Source organism: Paramacrobiotus metropolitanus, unplaced genomic scaffold, assembly GCF_019649055.1.
Source record: "Paramacrobiotus metropolitanus isolate TYO unplaced genomic scaffold, Prichtersi_v1.0 Parri_scaffold0000057, whole genome shotgun sequence".
Classification (NCBI taxonomy): Eukaryota; Metazoa; Tardigrada; class Eutardigrada; order Parachela; family Macrobiotidae; genus Paramacrobiotus; species Paramacrobiotus metropolitanus.
The window spans coordinates 648922-665852 of NW_026570277.1; the positions used below are offsets into that span (position 1 = coordinate 648922).

At 42.5% G+C, this 16931-nt stretch overlaps 2 protein-coding genes across 2 annotated transcripts; both read left to right on the forward strand.

The window, feature by feature from the left end:
- Window positions 1-950: 950 nt before the first annotated feature.
- Window positions 951-1583, forward strand: LOC129592929 (probable hydrolase YcaC). The gene has a single exon (XM_055489085.1). It carries the CDS (start codon window positions 951-953, stop codon window positions 1581-1583), a length of 633 nt encoding a protein of 210 aa, XP_055345060.1.
- A 1181-nt stretch (window positions 1584-2764) lies between these two features.
- Window positions 2765-5049, forward strand: LOC129592936 (probable hydrolase YcaC). The gene is made up of 2 exons (XM_055489093.1): window positions 2765-3191; window positions 4321-5049. The coding sequence occupies exons 1-2, from the start codon at window positions 3024-3026 to the stop codon at window positions 4792-4794; spliced, it is 642 nt and encodes a 213-aa protein (XP_055345068.1). The 5' UTR covers window positions 2765-3023; the 3' UTR covers window positions 4795-5049.
- Window positions 5050-16931: the final 11882 nt, after the last annotated feature.

Below are 16931 nucleotides of genomic sequence, written 5' to 3' on the forward strand. Positions count from 1 at the left end.
ATCGCATGGCCAGTGCACTCGTACATTATATGAAACATGCTATACATATGTAATACAACCATATGTTAAAATTATTTGCACAAATTATACGGATCATACGATTTATTCCTTTCAATAAAATTTATGAATACCCGTTATTTGTGAGCAAATAGTTCTATACGGTCTGGACGTATGCAGTTAATATACAGAGTATTGTATAGTACAGCAGTTGCACTTGCACATGTACTCTGCATACATATGAAAATTTTACGGCAGAGTGTTACCTAAATTTTAGCAAATTAAGAAAGTGAAAAAGGGTATATCAAACGATGATGTCAAATTGTTATTGCGTTGAAATTACATTATAAAAGCAGACAAATAGGAAGAAGTAGCTGTGCATTATAGAAATCAATGTCTACTCTGTTGTGTACGTAGGCTCTGTTCAGTGTATCGCTATAGTAATATATTTCGTAAATAGACCTTGATATTGTTATCGAGCTATAGTAATTACTACTAGAATAACAATAATGATTGTGTACAGCACGTACATGTGCAAAATCGGACATTGTATAGCTGCTCACAAGGGAAGGCTGCAAATTTACACCATGTCGATCACACTGGTTGCTGCAAACGTAATCTGCAAAACAAACAATTTTGTCTACATTAAAATATGATTACATCCCGTAATGACCAAGAAATTTCTTTCGATAAAACGCTGCGTAGTGTTATTTTAAGCATACTGCACTGATAATCTTTTATTGCAACTTCCATGCTCATTGAAATTTACCTGCATAACAAAGAGTCCGAGTAAACATCTGCATTACAGCATATCCTATATAAGTGTTCTATTTCACATGCGGAAATAATTTTTGTTCTTAAACCTAACTGTATAAAATAGGCGTGTGCTGACGGTTCCGCGCTTTCTTAGTCTGATTTAAAATTTAGTTTAGAGACCAAGCTAATTAGTAAATATGCACTGTCCACACCATTCAAAGGTCAAACTCTTCAGCCCAGCCGACAGCGTCATGCTGCTGATCGACCACCAACAGGGTACCCTGAATTTCTGCCGCAACATCCCTCACAAGATGATCATCCAGAACACCCGCGCCTTGGCCCGTTTCGCTGCTGCCCTGCACATGCCGGTGGTCCTCACCACCAGCCAGGAGGAACGCGCCCAGGGCCCGCTGATCCCCGACCTCAAAGAGCTTCTCCCGGAAGCATACGACGCCCGGGTCAAGCGCACCGGGGTGGCCAACGCCTGGAACGATCCAGCTTACCGGAAGGCGGTGGAGACGGCCGCCCGCGGGCGGAAGAACATCATCATGGCAGGCCTGACGAATGATGTATGTATTGCGTATCCGGCCGTGAGTATGTGCGAAGCCGGGTACCACGTGATGGTGGTGCAGGATGCCGGGGGGAGTCCCAGCACGATGGCCGATGAGAATGCCCGGCGGTTCTGGGAACGGGCAGGGGCACGGACGATTACGGTGAATGCGCTGGCGTGTGAGATGGGCAAGGACTGGAGTACACCCGAGGGCGGAAAGATGATCGGGATTGTCATGGAGGAGATTATTGGGCATCTGGATGAGATGGCGATTAAATAAAGCAGATTTGGAAATAAGGAGAAACGTGATGATTTTATTCAATTTGACCGCTTGTTTACCTATTCCCTACTTCAGTATGATGCCGTACGTAAATGTTACAATTTTAACATAATTGTACCGATGTATGGTACGTTGAATGAGATGCATCGAGGCAAGAACTGCAACATATTATTATCTGTTTGAAATTTTAATATATATAAATGTTTCGTTCTGTGGATGGGTATACAGGTACAGTACCACAGACTATAATAATTTTATCCTGGTATTAATTTTATCATGTAAACCGAGGACGTACTAAGTACGTATATGAGTTTAACCGAATAAAATTTAACATGATCGCTACTGATTATTTTGCTTCGAACCCGCATAATTTTAGATTGAAGCCACTTGTAACGTGTACCTGTAAGTGTCAAACGTAAGTGCTCATGTATTATGCATTATGATACCTGAACGCGAGTACATAAATTACAGTATTATTTGCATGTATGTACAATACACCTTGTCCATGTATCGCGTAACAAAATGCATGTACACTGTACAGCATCTGCACGTAACTAAACATACACATCTTCTTACGATACAGTAGCTTTCCCGGCAATAAGATTATTTTCTTATCACAGTTTGCCACCGGGGTTTTAATGTAGTATGTTTACCGAGCTCGACACACAAAGTTAACAGACAATAATGTAGTAATGTTTTGTCCCTAGAGTATATGCAACCGCTCCTATCCACGCACGTAAAGCAAATTAGCTGTGTCAAACTTAAAACAAGAGAACCCAAATTATTCTGGACTTTTTGCTACGATTAAGCCGTAGTTTTTTTAAAACTATCACGTCGACAGAGAAAACATATGCATATAAACCTGCTTTCGCCTGTCAATCAGTCCATAAACAATCCGCCCACATAATTCCCACCAACAAGACATTTAATTGCATGTGAATTGCTCAAACCGGTCTGGGCCGAGCCGCCGCATTCTCTCCTAAGCGCAGTGGCAGTATATTCTCGGAAGTCGCGTTTCCGCGAGCTGCCTCTACCGGGGAAAAACAGATGCCGGTGCCTGGATCGTGCATCCACTACACAAAATCAATGTCAAAACCAACGCAACACGATGCATCCAAACGAACGAGATTCATACCGGCAACAAGATGAACAAAGTTTTATCGATTGACTGGCAAACACGATACGACGGCCCGCTCTCACCCGTTTCCGGTTTGTACGTGTACGCGCATCGGAACGCAGTAAAAGAATATGTCAGACGTTCGGGCAAAATATTATTCGACTGTTTTCAACTGGGTTCATATATCCGGCAGTATCGCGTTGTGCCTTGAGGGTATAAACTTGGAAAATATCCGCATTTTACTACGGTATTTAATAGCCGCCCAGAACGTCGGTTTCATTCAGTTTTTTTCAAGGTGTATCGTTGTTCGTTGAAAAGATTAAATGAGCAAAATCATGAGTAAGGTGAAATATTTCAATATCAAAGACAGCGTGATGCTGCTGATTGATCATCAAGTTGGCACGCTGGGATTCTGTCGGAATATCCCGCATAAGATGATCATCCAGAATACCCGCGCTCTGGCCCGTTTCGCCAAGGAACTCAATATGCCGGTAAGTGTCTTCTGGCCGATCTTTGTAATATTAGTCTCAAAATTAAACAAAATTAATGATTATATATTTTTTTTGGTATTAATTTTAGGTATGTTTTCCGTTTTTCTTATTTACTTTTCAGTTTTATAGGATTTGGTTTCCTAACGGCTGTTTACCTAGTATTTATCACATAACAGTTATTTTTAGAAATTTAGTTGAATCTTGAATATGCAGTGTCACAAGATATGAGAGAACATTAAAAGTAGTATTAGTCCATACGATACTGGTGCAGACTGATCTGTGCAGTGCTTTTATATTCAGCTTTCTGTTATTATGTCTTTATTCTACTCGATATTATGTCGCGGGAAAGATGCTTACTGACAGGTAAAAGGTATGCTTACTTGTAAGTACCGTGTTAATGAACACGATCAGTCGCGAGTGTGGATTACAAGTCGTGTTTTCTCATGGTTGAGGGTGTTGTATAAGATGCCGTGTACGTACAATGCAGTCGACTCAATGCTTTTGTGTTAAGAATTGTACTAGCTAGTAATACAAAGTACTTGTGCTAATGAACTGTATTGGTTATCTTTTATAAAAACTTTCACTGAAATCACATATTCTCCCACAACTTTTATTACTTTGTTTTGCACAAAAAAATTGTATGATAGATTACTATACAGTACATGTGCATATAACTACAGTACATGCAGCTCTTTAACCGCATAACGTATAAAATTTAACGGTACGCACGTGATCTGCGCAAGTGTATGACCAGTTCTGTCCATGCACGGTATTTTAACAAAAAGGAATATGTATAGAGACAACTGAGCAAATTCACGTTTCCGGTCCTTTGTGTATATCTGGAGCAACAAGATTAATTATAATCAACTTTGTTGATACGGTTATTAATTTTTTGCCTAAATGACAACTATGCCGGTGCTGCGTTGCGCATTTCTACTTGTTACTGCATATACAGATTACAAAACATGCGTTACTCATAACTGACAGTAACTAGGTGAATAATTGTACTAATTTTAATGGTAAATTGCAATGCGCAAATGGGCTGCAGATCTCATAAGGGGACAAAAATTTAAGAATAATTTAATATGTTGTACTATGCTAACATTTTATACTCTTTGCATTGCGGTAGGTCCTGCTAACATCCAGCCAAGAAGAGCGCGCCCAAGGACCTCTGCTGGATGACCTGAAGAAGATCCTGCCGGAGGCCTACGAAGCCCGTGTGAAACGCGGCGGCATCGCCAACGCGTGGGACGACCCCGCCTACAAATCAGCGGTGCAGAAACTGGCCGGCGGAAAGAAGGACATCATCATGGCCGGCCTGACCAACGACGTATGTATCGCCTACCCGGCGGTCAGCATGTGCGCCGAGGGCTACAACGTCCTGGTGGTGCAGGATGCCGGCGGCAGCCCCAGCCAGATGGCCGATGATACTGCTCGACGTTTCTGGGAAAGGGCCGGCGCTCGCACCATCACGGTCAATGCGCTGGCGTGCGAGCTGGGCAAGGACTGGAGTACGCCCGAGGGTGGGAAGATGATCGGGATCGTCATGGAGGAGATCATTGGACATCTGGACGAGATGACCAAGGGCATCGGAGTCAAATAAAAATATGGGATGGTTTCTGCGGACTCTGAATTTTGCGCATCTTACTGGTATTGGCTGTAGTCTAAGTATTATAATCGCTTTCCTGTACTTGCTGCTTTGTTAAAGTTTTTTGTTGCTGGTTTATCTTTCGCCGCACAATTACTGGGCTTGGATTGTCAGCAAAGAAACAACTTGTTGTTATTACTGTCAATCTCTTTAATAAGACGCTTTATCCATGTGTGTTATCCTCCAAGGTATTAAATTTTCGGTAGGGCATATCTACGTGATGCCTGCGCTGCAGTTTGCACACACAGTAAAACGTACAGTAAGTAAAAGGTACTTTCGTGAACGATAATTTTAGCTTGAAGTCTTCAACCTCCCGTTGCCTGTTCGTCTGGCCTTGCTGTCGCAGTTTATGTACCACTTGTGCCTTGTACGTGACACTTAGACGGCTAGACCTACCGTACAACGGTAGAGTACACTCCTGTATTAAACACACTGAGCTACTATTTTTTTCGCGAGCTTCGGGAGCTTAAAACCGCAGGGCGTTAATCCTGAAGAAATGCGTTTAAATAAAATAAAATTCCAGTCCATATAAGCTACAGACTGGAAGTTTGGCAGAACTTCCAGCGGACACGTACAAGGAGGTGCCTAGTTATGTGCGGATTCGGATAAAAGTTGCCGTGAACCAGTTGTCAGAGACAAGCCAAAAATTAATGTTTCACCACTTATGATACCGATTGTGGGGCTTCAGGACTAAGAGAAAGGGGAAACTGACCAGATGGTCCGCGGTTGAACGACGCAGCAATACGTTTACCAAACAGTGTCACTCATCCACTGCGCAAAAGCAGCCAGCACTGGGTATAAAAAGAAAAACACACAATTGTGCAATATGCCCAAAAACGAAGCAACTGCATCATGTCCTTTACATATTATTGCATGCCTCCTTCCGTCTACCGCACCGGCATGCATATCGTACTTACAAAAGTAGAATACACAGACATCCACTGCCAGGAACACCCCAGGGGTCCGTACAGTACCACCTGCCTGTATATACAGTACCACCTGCCTATAATTAACTTTATAATTACTTTTAACTAAATTAAACAATAGAGTACAGTAATTTACATTAATTTCATTAAGTTACGTAATTCATTAGTGGAAACAATAGTTAATTTTCATTTTTCTAATTAACGAGTTAAAAAATACGAGTATACATGAAAAAACATAGTGTACGATTAAAAAACACACTGTACAAATAAAAAACTTAAATACCTTACTAATTACGTATATGTACATATGTACAAGTAAAAAAGCGCGCGCTGTTAGCAGCGCCACCACACCTGAGCGTGCGTGTACGGTGTATGTGTAACTGACGCACAAAGGCTTCTGTCTTGGCTAGCGTCTTGAAGACGCTATGCACACGGCGTAGTTTGGCCAACGCCATATCTTGGCTCCTCAAAAATTCTAAAAATATTAGAATTTACATTTGCGAAAACCCCAACGTTTTCCCGTCATCCCGCCGTACTACTCCTTCGATTTTTGTCCTTCTGCTAAGGACAGTGTACGAGTGTGTGTTTTTTCGCGCCTCGGTTGGTTTTTTCGCGGAATCCGTTGATTCAGGCACTCAAACGTGCCAGTTTGTTTGGAGATCTGCTGCGTCAGCACTGTGGTCCCGTATCGTCTCTCCGCGCGTGTTGTCGCTCAAGTAAGTACTTTGTACTTCTTAAATAATTATAAAAATATTTTAAAATGTGTGCGGTTTGTTTTTTTTCGTACAATTGTACGACTGTACAGTGTTTTGGCACTGATATCTGCGTTATTTTGCAGATTCCCAGTGTGCGCACCGTCCACCTGCACTGTGTTGCCGTAGTTCAGCTCAGCGTAAGTGCGAAATTTTATAAAAATAATTATAAAATATAAAAGCGCGCTTCCCTACGGTTTTTTGTGCCAGATGTGGAAATGCACAGAGGCAATGGTGCTGATATCTGCGACTGTTTTACAGGTATCGCGCCAGCTTTCCCCATCGTCAGCGCAGCACACCCACTGACATTTCCACGTTATCCACAGACTGTAAGTGTAGATAATTTAAATTAAAATAAAACGACCGAGACTACGGCATATTTCGGACAGTTTTGTTCGAAGTGTGTGTGGCAAATAAGCGAAAGTTCATTTTTTACTAAAAAATACTCCGCAAACACGTGTTTCTCTGTTCGAATCTGTTGCTAATGGTTTATTAGCACTGAACGTGTCTCTTGCGCGGTGTTCAGTAAATGCGCTCGGAAAATCAAAAATATAAAAATAAAATAAATAATCTATGAGAGCAAGCGTTTCTCTGTTCAGACACAATGCTGACGGATTTCTCGTACTGAATGTGTATCTACTGCGCGATCTTTATTGCTTTTTCCGAAAATCTGGAAAATTTTAAAACAAATAATTATGTGCACAGTTCTGACGATGCACCAACACCGTGTTATCGTGGTTGATTACGCTTTTAAAATTTATTTTTATTAAAAATTCCGGCGCTGCTCTTGGTTTGCAGGCGTGTATATGTTTTGGGATTTTGTTCTGTAGGAGCTTCTATCACGAGCGCTTGCTTCCCTGCTGTGCTAGCGACGTTTCCCACGCCTAATCAGTGTGCCGCACCCATCTCCCGGCACTAAACAACACCTCCGTGAGGCGCTCACGGTAAGCAATTAAAATTTCAAAATATTTTAATAAAATCAAGTAAAATTAAGTAGCTGCACCAACACCGTGTTACCGTAATTTCTTTATCACATCTATAGAAAAATTCGTATGCTGCATGTCATACACACTACGTACTGTACATCATTTACGTACTGTACATCATGTGTATTTTGCGTTAGTACGTATAAAATATCTGGTTTTCGCGCTGTACCAACACCGTGTTGCCGTAATTGACTGCTCTTTTAATAAATATATTTTATATAATATTAATTCAGTGTTGTTGTACGGTCTTTTGTATCCGTATATATGCACACTTTTTATTGCTAATAATATTTCGCTAAATTAATAAGCGCTCTTTTATCACAGATTTGCCCATTATGACGTGCGGTTTTATTTCCGTACCATTTGGACGCCGCGAACTGGCCATACCGACAGTAGTAAGTTTAAATAAATAAAGAAAAATCTAGGAATAGTGTTATGCGCTATCGTGTGCTTGTGGTGTACGTGCCTGTGTGTTTGCTCGCAATAATTGCGCTGAATAATTTCAATAAATTATTATAACAATATAGCAAAATACTAATGTTAAGGGTAAAATATTAAAGTAATTCCCAAATAAGTGCGATACATTTACCCGTTCACAAAATCATTTAATGCCAACTAAATTTCAATGGCAAAGCTGACGTGCGCTATTAATACATGCTATTCAATACTGCATACCGGTGTTACAGATACAATTATTCAGTATTGTATGTACGCTTATACGTTTATAATATCGAGTGTTTTAACAAAATGCTGCAATAATAACCGAATTTTTCTAATTTTTCATTTTATTTTTATTACATCGTTTCAACATTCGTAATATTATTCCCATCTTTTTAAATTTATCGAACCGTCATTATTTATGCGTACATGCAAGTGCAACTAATTATGTGCGTGTTGCTTGTGAATGCTTTATCTGTTTACGTGTTCTGTGTACAGTGTACATCTCTTGATTGTGCAGTGTGGCGTATTTATTCATGACAGCATATTAGTATTGTAAAATACATACAATACAGCGCGCATAAGTACAGTGATAATCATACAAGTATTTAAGCACATTAATATAAGCATTGTTAGCGCATCTACAGTAATTATTTTCATCTTCAGCACAAGAGCGTTGATCAGTTTACAGTCAAATTTTATATCATTTCTTCAAACAGATTAGTACAAATACTGTCGCAGCGAATTAGCTGAGTTACTCGAGTGTAAAGTTTTTAACGGTTTTCTTTTGTGCGTTGATCTGTCGGTATCCCGCAGAGATAAGTAGGATTAAGTGCTACGATGGCAGCATAGCTCTTATTTATTGTCAGCTGCGCTTTTTCATCTCCTTTATCGCTTTGATAATTTGAATAACTGTTTTCCTTTGTTGCATATGCAGTGTACTTGAAAAAACTGAAAAAATCCATAAAATTAAAACTTCGATTTTGGTAAGCAACTTCGATTTTACGTGATATGTTGCATCATAAATGCATACCAAATTCGAAATTTTTTCAAAATTTTTTTTAGATGAATGTGTTTGAAGAGTATCAGAAGCGTCATTCAGAGTATCTTAACGAGACCGATCGTGAACTAGTTGATCGTATGGAGACGTTTTATGGTGGGAATCGACGTGCATATATGCGATCCCGCAGCCTACCACCGGATGCACGCGATAGTGCATCTTCCGACGTTCTGGAAGAGTACGACTTCGATCAGGAGTTTATTGAGCAAGGATTTCGCCTTTCCCATGAAGCCGATTTTGACGAATATGGTAACGCGTTGTTACCAGATCTGGCAGTTCCAGTTGATTACGGGAGAGTTATCCCGTCTGATTTGGTAGCGAGCGATGCAGTACGGGCGCTGTTAATTAAGCTAATTAAGAAGTCCAAGTATTTCTGCGCATCGAATGCAAAAGATTTCTACAAACACAAATCCAATATGCGCATTGCCAAGAAAATTGTTGAATGTCTGATATCTGAATACGGGAAAATTAACGCCCATAAGGCGTCTGCTGTTGTTAAGTACGTAGCCGAACTGGGTGGTATGAAAAAGGAAATGCTGTTGAAAAATATTAAAGGTTGATGTGCAATGTCCCGCTGTGAACGTTGCGCTTATCCACAAAATAATACAATATATCAATTTCAAGGGCAGCTGCATTTATGCGCTTGCCATTTGTAGGCGTACTCGGTGGTGACTCAGATTTGAAAGCGACCAATCTCATGAATGCATCAGTAACCTAGTGGCACATACACACAGTAACAAATACAGTCAAGCACGGAACATGTGGACAATGTCCACGCATAAATTGTCAAAATTCATTTAACGTTCAACAAGGATCTAAACTTTTATTTCGTCGGTTCCAACCGTGTTTAGCTTTAAAGTGTTATACTCGCATGTTGTTCTATTTGCTTTCTTGAGATATGTCAAGTTTTAAGCTATGGCCCGGCCGAAACAATCCCGCCCTCGAACTGCAAAGGACACTTTGCACTTCCGGGCGTTGGTTAACTCTACGCTGCACGACTATCTACTTCCCACACCGGAAGAGATGTCGAGCTGCTGCGGGTTATACTACAAGCTGTTTTATCCACAAGAGGAACAGCTGCACGGCGCTTTCTCCAAAGAGCGCTCAGTCCTTATGTTGTTCGGTAGTCCTAAGTCACCGCTCTGCTTCTCGCTGAGTTTCTACCAGGAATTCGAGGAGACTGTGTTCCAGACCGGCTTCGATCGTCTTACTCATTCCATTAACGATTGTTTTGTCCATCTTGTACCCATCCGTCCTGACGACAGCCCTGTCTATGCTGAAGTTGTTACGGCGCAGCAGTTCGGCTATCTGTTAAAGTACTACACAGAATTCAACCGGATTGTGCTCGATCCATTGAACTATCAACGTATCACCGCGATTCTCGGACCGGCACCAAAGAAGCAGGAGTATCCGCCGTATGGCATGTTCGGATGTGACGTGTGGACTGTGGATAATCAAGTCCCGACCGTCAACAGCAACGCTGACATGTACGATCCCATTCACGCCCTAGAACCGACCCTGAATTTCCTAGACGACAAAGAAATGGATGTCATCTTAAAAGACCTGGCCAGCGACGGTGAAAATAAAGAAAACCAGCTCGATGTATACGTGCAGACCGGATGTGGACAAGTTTTGGACACGCCGCCTACTTCTCCCAAACGACGGCAGGCACCGAATGCGCCCGAGAAGTCCAAACGTCGTCGGTTTGTGCAGTCAAAGCTTACTCAGCCATTCATCCCTCATCCGAATGCCAAATATCCAAACTTGGGTGAGTTAATTTATTAATTCAGTCGCACAGGATAAAATCATTAGCTTACATTCATGAAAATAAAAAATTCGATTTTGGTACTCAACTTGATTTTAACACGCACTGTGCGGCGCCGGTGCTAACCAAAATCGATTTTTTAGTGCACCATCAGCTGCATGCGTCTAACACCTATCCGGCTACTCAGTGCAGTGCATACGACTCTTCGTCTGCTGCCGGCGGGTTTTTTGGGCAGCCGCGCAGCGATTGTGCCGCATCAGGTTCGGGATACGTTAATCGGAACGGCACCTACCTTCCCGCGCAGCAAGTTCCGCAGTACGCTATAGAACCAAGTGGTGGTGGCTTCCGATCGGCATCTGATGTATACGGTAAGATGCGGTACTGTAGAATCTTACTGTTAAAGTCGTACAGTCGTGGCTGCATTGGTAGATGGGAACCGTTATACTGGTTCTCCAGTCCTTGTGGAATACCAGCAACCGCCGATGTACCAGAATCAGCCATCACGTGTAGATCATCTGCAACAGCAGCGTCAGCAAATGGAGCATCGGTTTATGCAAGATTTCGTCAACAACGTTCCTTCAACGCACTATGATCAGCTGAATATGGCACCACCGACGCCTGTCAGTTTCCGTCCGCAGACGCAGTACGGTACTGGGTACTACGACGGTCCTGCGCCGATTGTTCGTCAAAATGCATTTCGATATCCTTAGTAAGTTAGATCACTGGTCTGAAATCATTTTTTGTTTCAGTAATCATTGCATGAAGTTTCATTCATAATTATCGCTCTTCCACAGAAACATTGTTATTGCATGCGATTTTCCATTCCTGTTAGTTCTTATATCATTTAACAATCAATTATTCTCCAGTTTGCTGCATGTTATCTCGAAATTGTTGTCAAAAAATTTCACAAGGCTGTTCGCTCATCGATTATCAATAAATTCATTTCATCAAATTTAACAAAGAAATAATTATTATTGTAGTTATCCATTCAAAATTAACCCTGCAAGTCATCACATCACCCATGCACCACAATTTCATACGGTTGAAGATTCCTTTACTATCTACAACCACGATCCGCTCGATCCAAATGACCTGCTTCATGCATTGTATCAGCTCAAGATTTTTTTCGGTTTTCTTCTCGACTACCTGTACAAGCGCCACAACGTGTATCCGTCCGATAGAGTACGGCTGATTTTCGAGCATCACAGTTTTCCGGATCGCGCCATATCCAGTAAGGTATTACCAGCACGAGAATTAACTCCAGATTACCTCGTGCACACGATTGAAAGAGTTATGCGAAGCGGAAACGCTTATTTCCTGTTTGATCAAGCGCTTCGCTGTACGTTTGTTCACTGTCGAGACACAGTCGGATATGGTACGCGCTCGATTAAAAAGAACAGAATATCTTTCAAAATAACTGAGTACCTCGAACAGCGACAGTGTGTTGTTGTTATTCGACCGTCGGTTCTCCATGATCCAAACAACGAATTGTGTTGCTCACGTGCAATCGCTGTTTGCCTAGCGCACGCCTTGAAGTACAGAACCTATCAGAACATATGCAGATCTGACCGAAAAGCTCAGCATACATTGGCTCAGAAGCTGCGTTGGGAAGCAAGAGTTCCGCTTGGCCCTTGTGGTTTCGATGAGCTCGACAAATTTGCTCGCGTACTGCGGGAAAAGTACGACTGCCAACTTCGTGTCATTGATGCTGATCTCCAGTTTGCCGAGTCTTACGACTCCCCTTATTGCAAGAATCTCGTCATGTTGATCTTTCATAACAATCATTTTGATGCCGTCGTTAAACCACATACGCTACTGGGATTTACTGGCCGTTGCGATATCTGCGGTAGCTTTTACAGTGATAAGCGCAGGCATCGATGCTTTGGCGTCTGTCATATGTGCACTCAGATTGGATGTGTCAGTAAATATAGTCCTTTGGAACCGGATGGACGCTTTTGTGGTGACTGCTGTCGATCGTTTCGATCCATTCGATGCTTCGAGAATCACAAGACGAAGAATGGTTACAGAACTGGTACACGGACGGTATGTGAAGTCTGGCGCCGTTGTAAAGATTGTAAGGGTTACGTCAGCAATCCAAACAGCAACCTGTGTTCTGATCCACATCAATGTTACACCCACCTGTGTACGAACTGCAAAGAATTTGTACCAACTGGGCACCTCTGTTACATTCTTTCTGGGGAAAAGGCCAAGAAGGTAAAGCCAAAGAAAAAAGTTGCCAAAGCAATCATTTTGGATTCTGACGATGGTTCCGACGATGACACCGACGAGGAACAAGAATCATCGGAGACCGATAGCACACTCGAAGGATCCAGTTCAACGACATCGTCCATTGAAGAACAGCGCCTGAGTGAAAGTGCAAGTGAAAGTGGATCAAGTGCTTCAATTGATGAAACTGCCATGGCAAGAAAGCCATCGAAATTTACAAGCAAGAAATTTGTTTTGATTTTGAGGCCGGATTGGATAGCAGTCGTTACCACTATCCGAACATGGCGGCCTTGATGTGCCTTGACGACGATTCGTTTGTTATGCGTTTCCGTGGCCGTGCCTGTGCGGATGATATGTTAAGTTGGATTTTCAAAAACACACGTCAGTGTACATTCCTATCGCACAACGGGCGGAAATACGACAACTACTTTATACTGAAATCCCTCGAAAGTCAAGGACATTATGTTACAAAGATTCAAGATGGTGCTAGTTTAACACTCGTCAAAATTCCAGGAATCAACGCACGGTTTGTGGATACGTTATCATTCATGCCGCGGTCCTTAGCCGAGCTCCCAAAGACCTGGGAATAAGTCATCTAGTGCTAAAAGGGTTTTTCCGTACACCTTCAACATTCCTGAAAACGAAAATTATGTTGGCTGGATACCAGGTACAAAAAATTCGAATTTGGTCTGCATCAGAGTTTTTCGTAGGTATCCAATACAGTACTGCCTACCAAAATCGAATTTTTGCAGATAAGCAGTATTTCGACATGGAGCGTATGTCTGCCAAGAAGAAACAAGAGTTCGAGGCCTGGTACAATGAAGCCAAAGAAATTCATGGTGACACCTACAACCTGATGGATGAATGTGAGAAGTATTGCGTCAATGATGTTCTGGTTCTCCGCGAGTGCTGCAAAATTACGCGAGCTTCATTCGAGAAGCAGTTTCCGGGTCTGGATCCATTTGATGAACCTACAAGTCCGTCTGCTGTGATCAAAGCGTTTCAAGTGCACTACCTTCAGGCTGATACCATTGGTATACCACCACCAGGCGGATACGGAAGTACCCAGAATCAAAGCACGAAAGCGCTACTTTGGATTTCCGACCGTGCTCGTCGGCTCGACGAGCCGATCCAAACAGTTAGGTCTGCGGAAGGTGAGAAGTATTTCGGAAGGATACCTGTCGACGGGTGGTGCGCTGCAACAAGAACAGCCTACCAGTTCTACGGTTGTTTCTGGCATGGATGCCCCAAATGCTTTCCAAACCCGAAGAAAGTTAACACGGTGAGAATGAAGACCTTTGGCACACTTCGTGAAGAAGTCGCGCAAAGCGAAGCATACCTTAATAACTTTGCTCGCACTGTTACGGATCCATACGCGGACGTTCCTGTAATATTGACAACAATTTGGGAGTGCGAGTACGATGAAAAGCTGAAAGCTGGCGAGATCGTAGCAGAGCCGAATTTCCGACCGCGTTTAAATGTGCGTGACTACTTGTTTGGAGGTCGGACAGACATTTTTTGCATGTACAAAGAAATCCTGAAGGATCCAAAGGAAAAGTCTTGGATTTTATTTCACTGTATCCGTCCATTATGGTCTTCGACCAGTATCCTGTTGGCCATCCTGAGATCCGATTCACTAACTTCCACAAACCGGGCGAGCCTTTTAACATTAAAGATTGGTTTGGAGTTGTGTATTGCGAAGTATGGCCACCGTATGATTTATTCATACCTACTCTCCCGCTCCGATTGGCTGATGGTCGTACGGTGTACACATTATGTCGTACGTGTTCTGAAGAATTGAACATCGCAAAGCCGTGCACCCATGATTATCGACAACGGGCATTCGAAGGGGCTTGGACTACACCGCTTCTGGAGCAGGCAGTTGAAGACGGCTACATCATTCGTCGCGTTTTGAGATTCACCATTTTCCTAACAGCAGTAAATATAACCCGGAAAGCAAAACCGGCGGCGTATTTGCCAAATTTATTTTGGATCTCATTCGTACGAAAATAGTTACAAGTGACTTTCCCGCACATGTTATCACTGATGAACAGAAGCAAGAGTTCTGCAGGAAATATGAAGAAGTTTTGGGAATTATTTTCACCCCCGACGAAGTTACCAACAATCCGGGGATGCGCGCGGCAGCTAAAACGTTTGTCAACCAAGTCTGGGGAAGGTAAGAAATGTGAATTAAGAATGTTAAACATTTCTTAATTCATATTTCTTAATAGATTTGTTATGAAAGCCGTGTACCGCCAAAATACGTACTGCCGAACGTACAAGGAAATGAAGGACATCGTTTTCAACAGTCGTTATATTACCAACGACATTCGTATGGTCAACGATGGAAAGTGTATCGATGTGACGTACGAAGAGAAAGCCGCATGGGTATGAAATGTGCAAAGGGTTTTTATTAGCATTCCCGATTGAGTTATCATTTCAAATTTGTGCACAGGTTGCGCCTAACAAGCGAACAAATCCGTACATTGGTAAATTTACCACCGAGTACGGCCAACTCAAACTCCTTAAAGCTTTACGGCTTGTTGGTGATCGTTTGCTCTACTGTGACACGGATTCCGTGATGTTCGTGAGCACCCCGGGCGAGCCAGATCCTCCTACAGGCGATCTACTAGGCGATTTGTCCGATGACCTCGGCGGTGAGCATTTCGTGGAGTGGGCTGCACTGGCAAAGAAAACCTACTGTCAGCTCCTCAGCAGTGGAGAACAGCGTATAAAGTGTAAAGGGATTCCTAAGTCTGACGGGTTGAAGGAACGGGTCAACATTGGTGTTCTGAAGTCTATGATGTTCGGGACAGGGCCGTCCCAAGTTACTGCATGCGAAAGTATAACATTCAAAAGAATACAGATAACTTGACAATACAGACAGTGCCTCTTGTTCGCCGTATAGGCTGTACGTTTACCAGTCGTGCTATTGGTCGTGATTTTGTGACGTATCCGCTTGGTTATCATGGTATCCCTTTTCCTAGTATCGGCTCACTTGAATTTGAAGTTGTAAATCAGTTGCTTGAACGTTTCAATCCTGCAATGCTGACTGAGGACGTTGATGGGGAAGAATATTTTGTGCATGAATAGCTGCTAAATTTCATTGTTCTTGTCTAACACTGTACGCTTGTAATCATGTCGTCTCTGAAATCGAACAATTATGGGAAATTAAAATACGAGTTGATTACGGGGTTGTGTGTCGCTTGCGATCAGCGTCTGGATGTCTGTTGCGATAAACAAATCATTTTTAAGAGATGCACTGCTGCGTTTAAATATCTGTTCAGCTTTCTCATCAATTGTCAGTTTTTGAAAAGCGAACGTATGTGTTGCCGCGGATGTTATCGTATCGACGATCAGCATACTTGTGGCAATCGTGTCGACGATCATTGCTATAAGTCTGCTCACTTCTATGAAATTGCAAACTCCGTTGACAAGCGATTACTGCGTGAGTTGTTTATTCTTGTTGTGGAACAGTATACCGGGAAATCTGTTCAAGTCTGCGACTGCATAATGTTCTATAAGTCATTAACTGTGTGGAGATCCCAAATTCGAAAGCAGTTTCTAGATGGCACTATTCCCAAGGGGTTGATAAGCGTCTGCTAAAGATTATTCATGGAAAACTTGCTGAGAAGAATTTATTTTGACGTGGCGTCGCCGGGTGGTTACGGTGGAATACAAGCATTGCACCGAGAGGCCAGCAAGCAGAGCAATATAAAATTGTCGACGGACACCGTGAAAGAGTTCCTGCGCAAACAGCCGGCCTACACGCTACATAAACCAGTTCGCAAACACTTTCCTCGTCTCAATTTTGTTGTTTCCGGTCCTAACGAACAGTTCCAAGCGGACTTAATAGACTACAGTGCGTATGTATCTGTTAATGATGGGTATAATTTTTTGTTAGTCGTGGAAGATTGTTTTACTCGGTATGCATGGGTG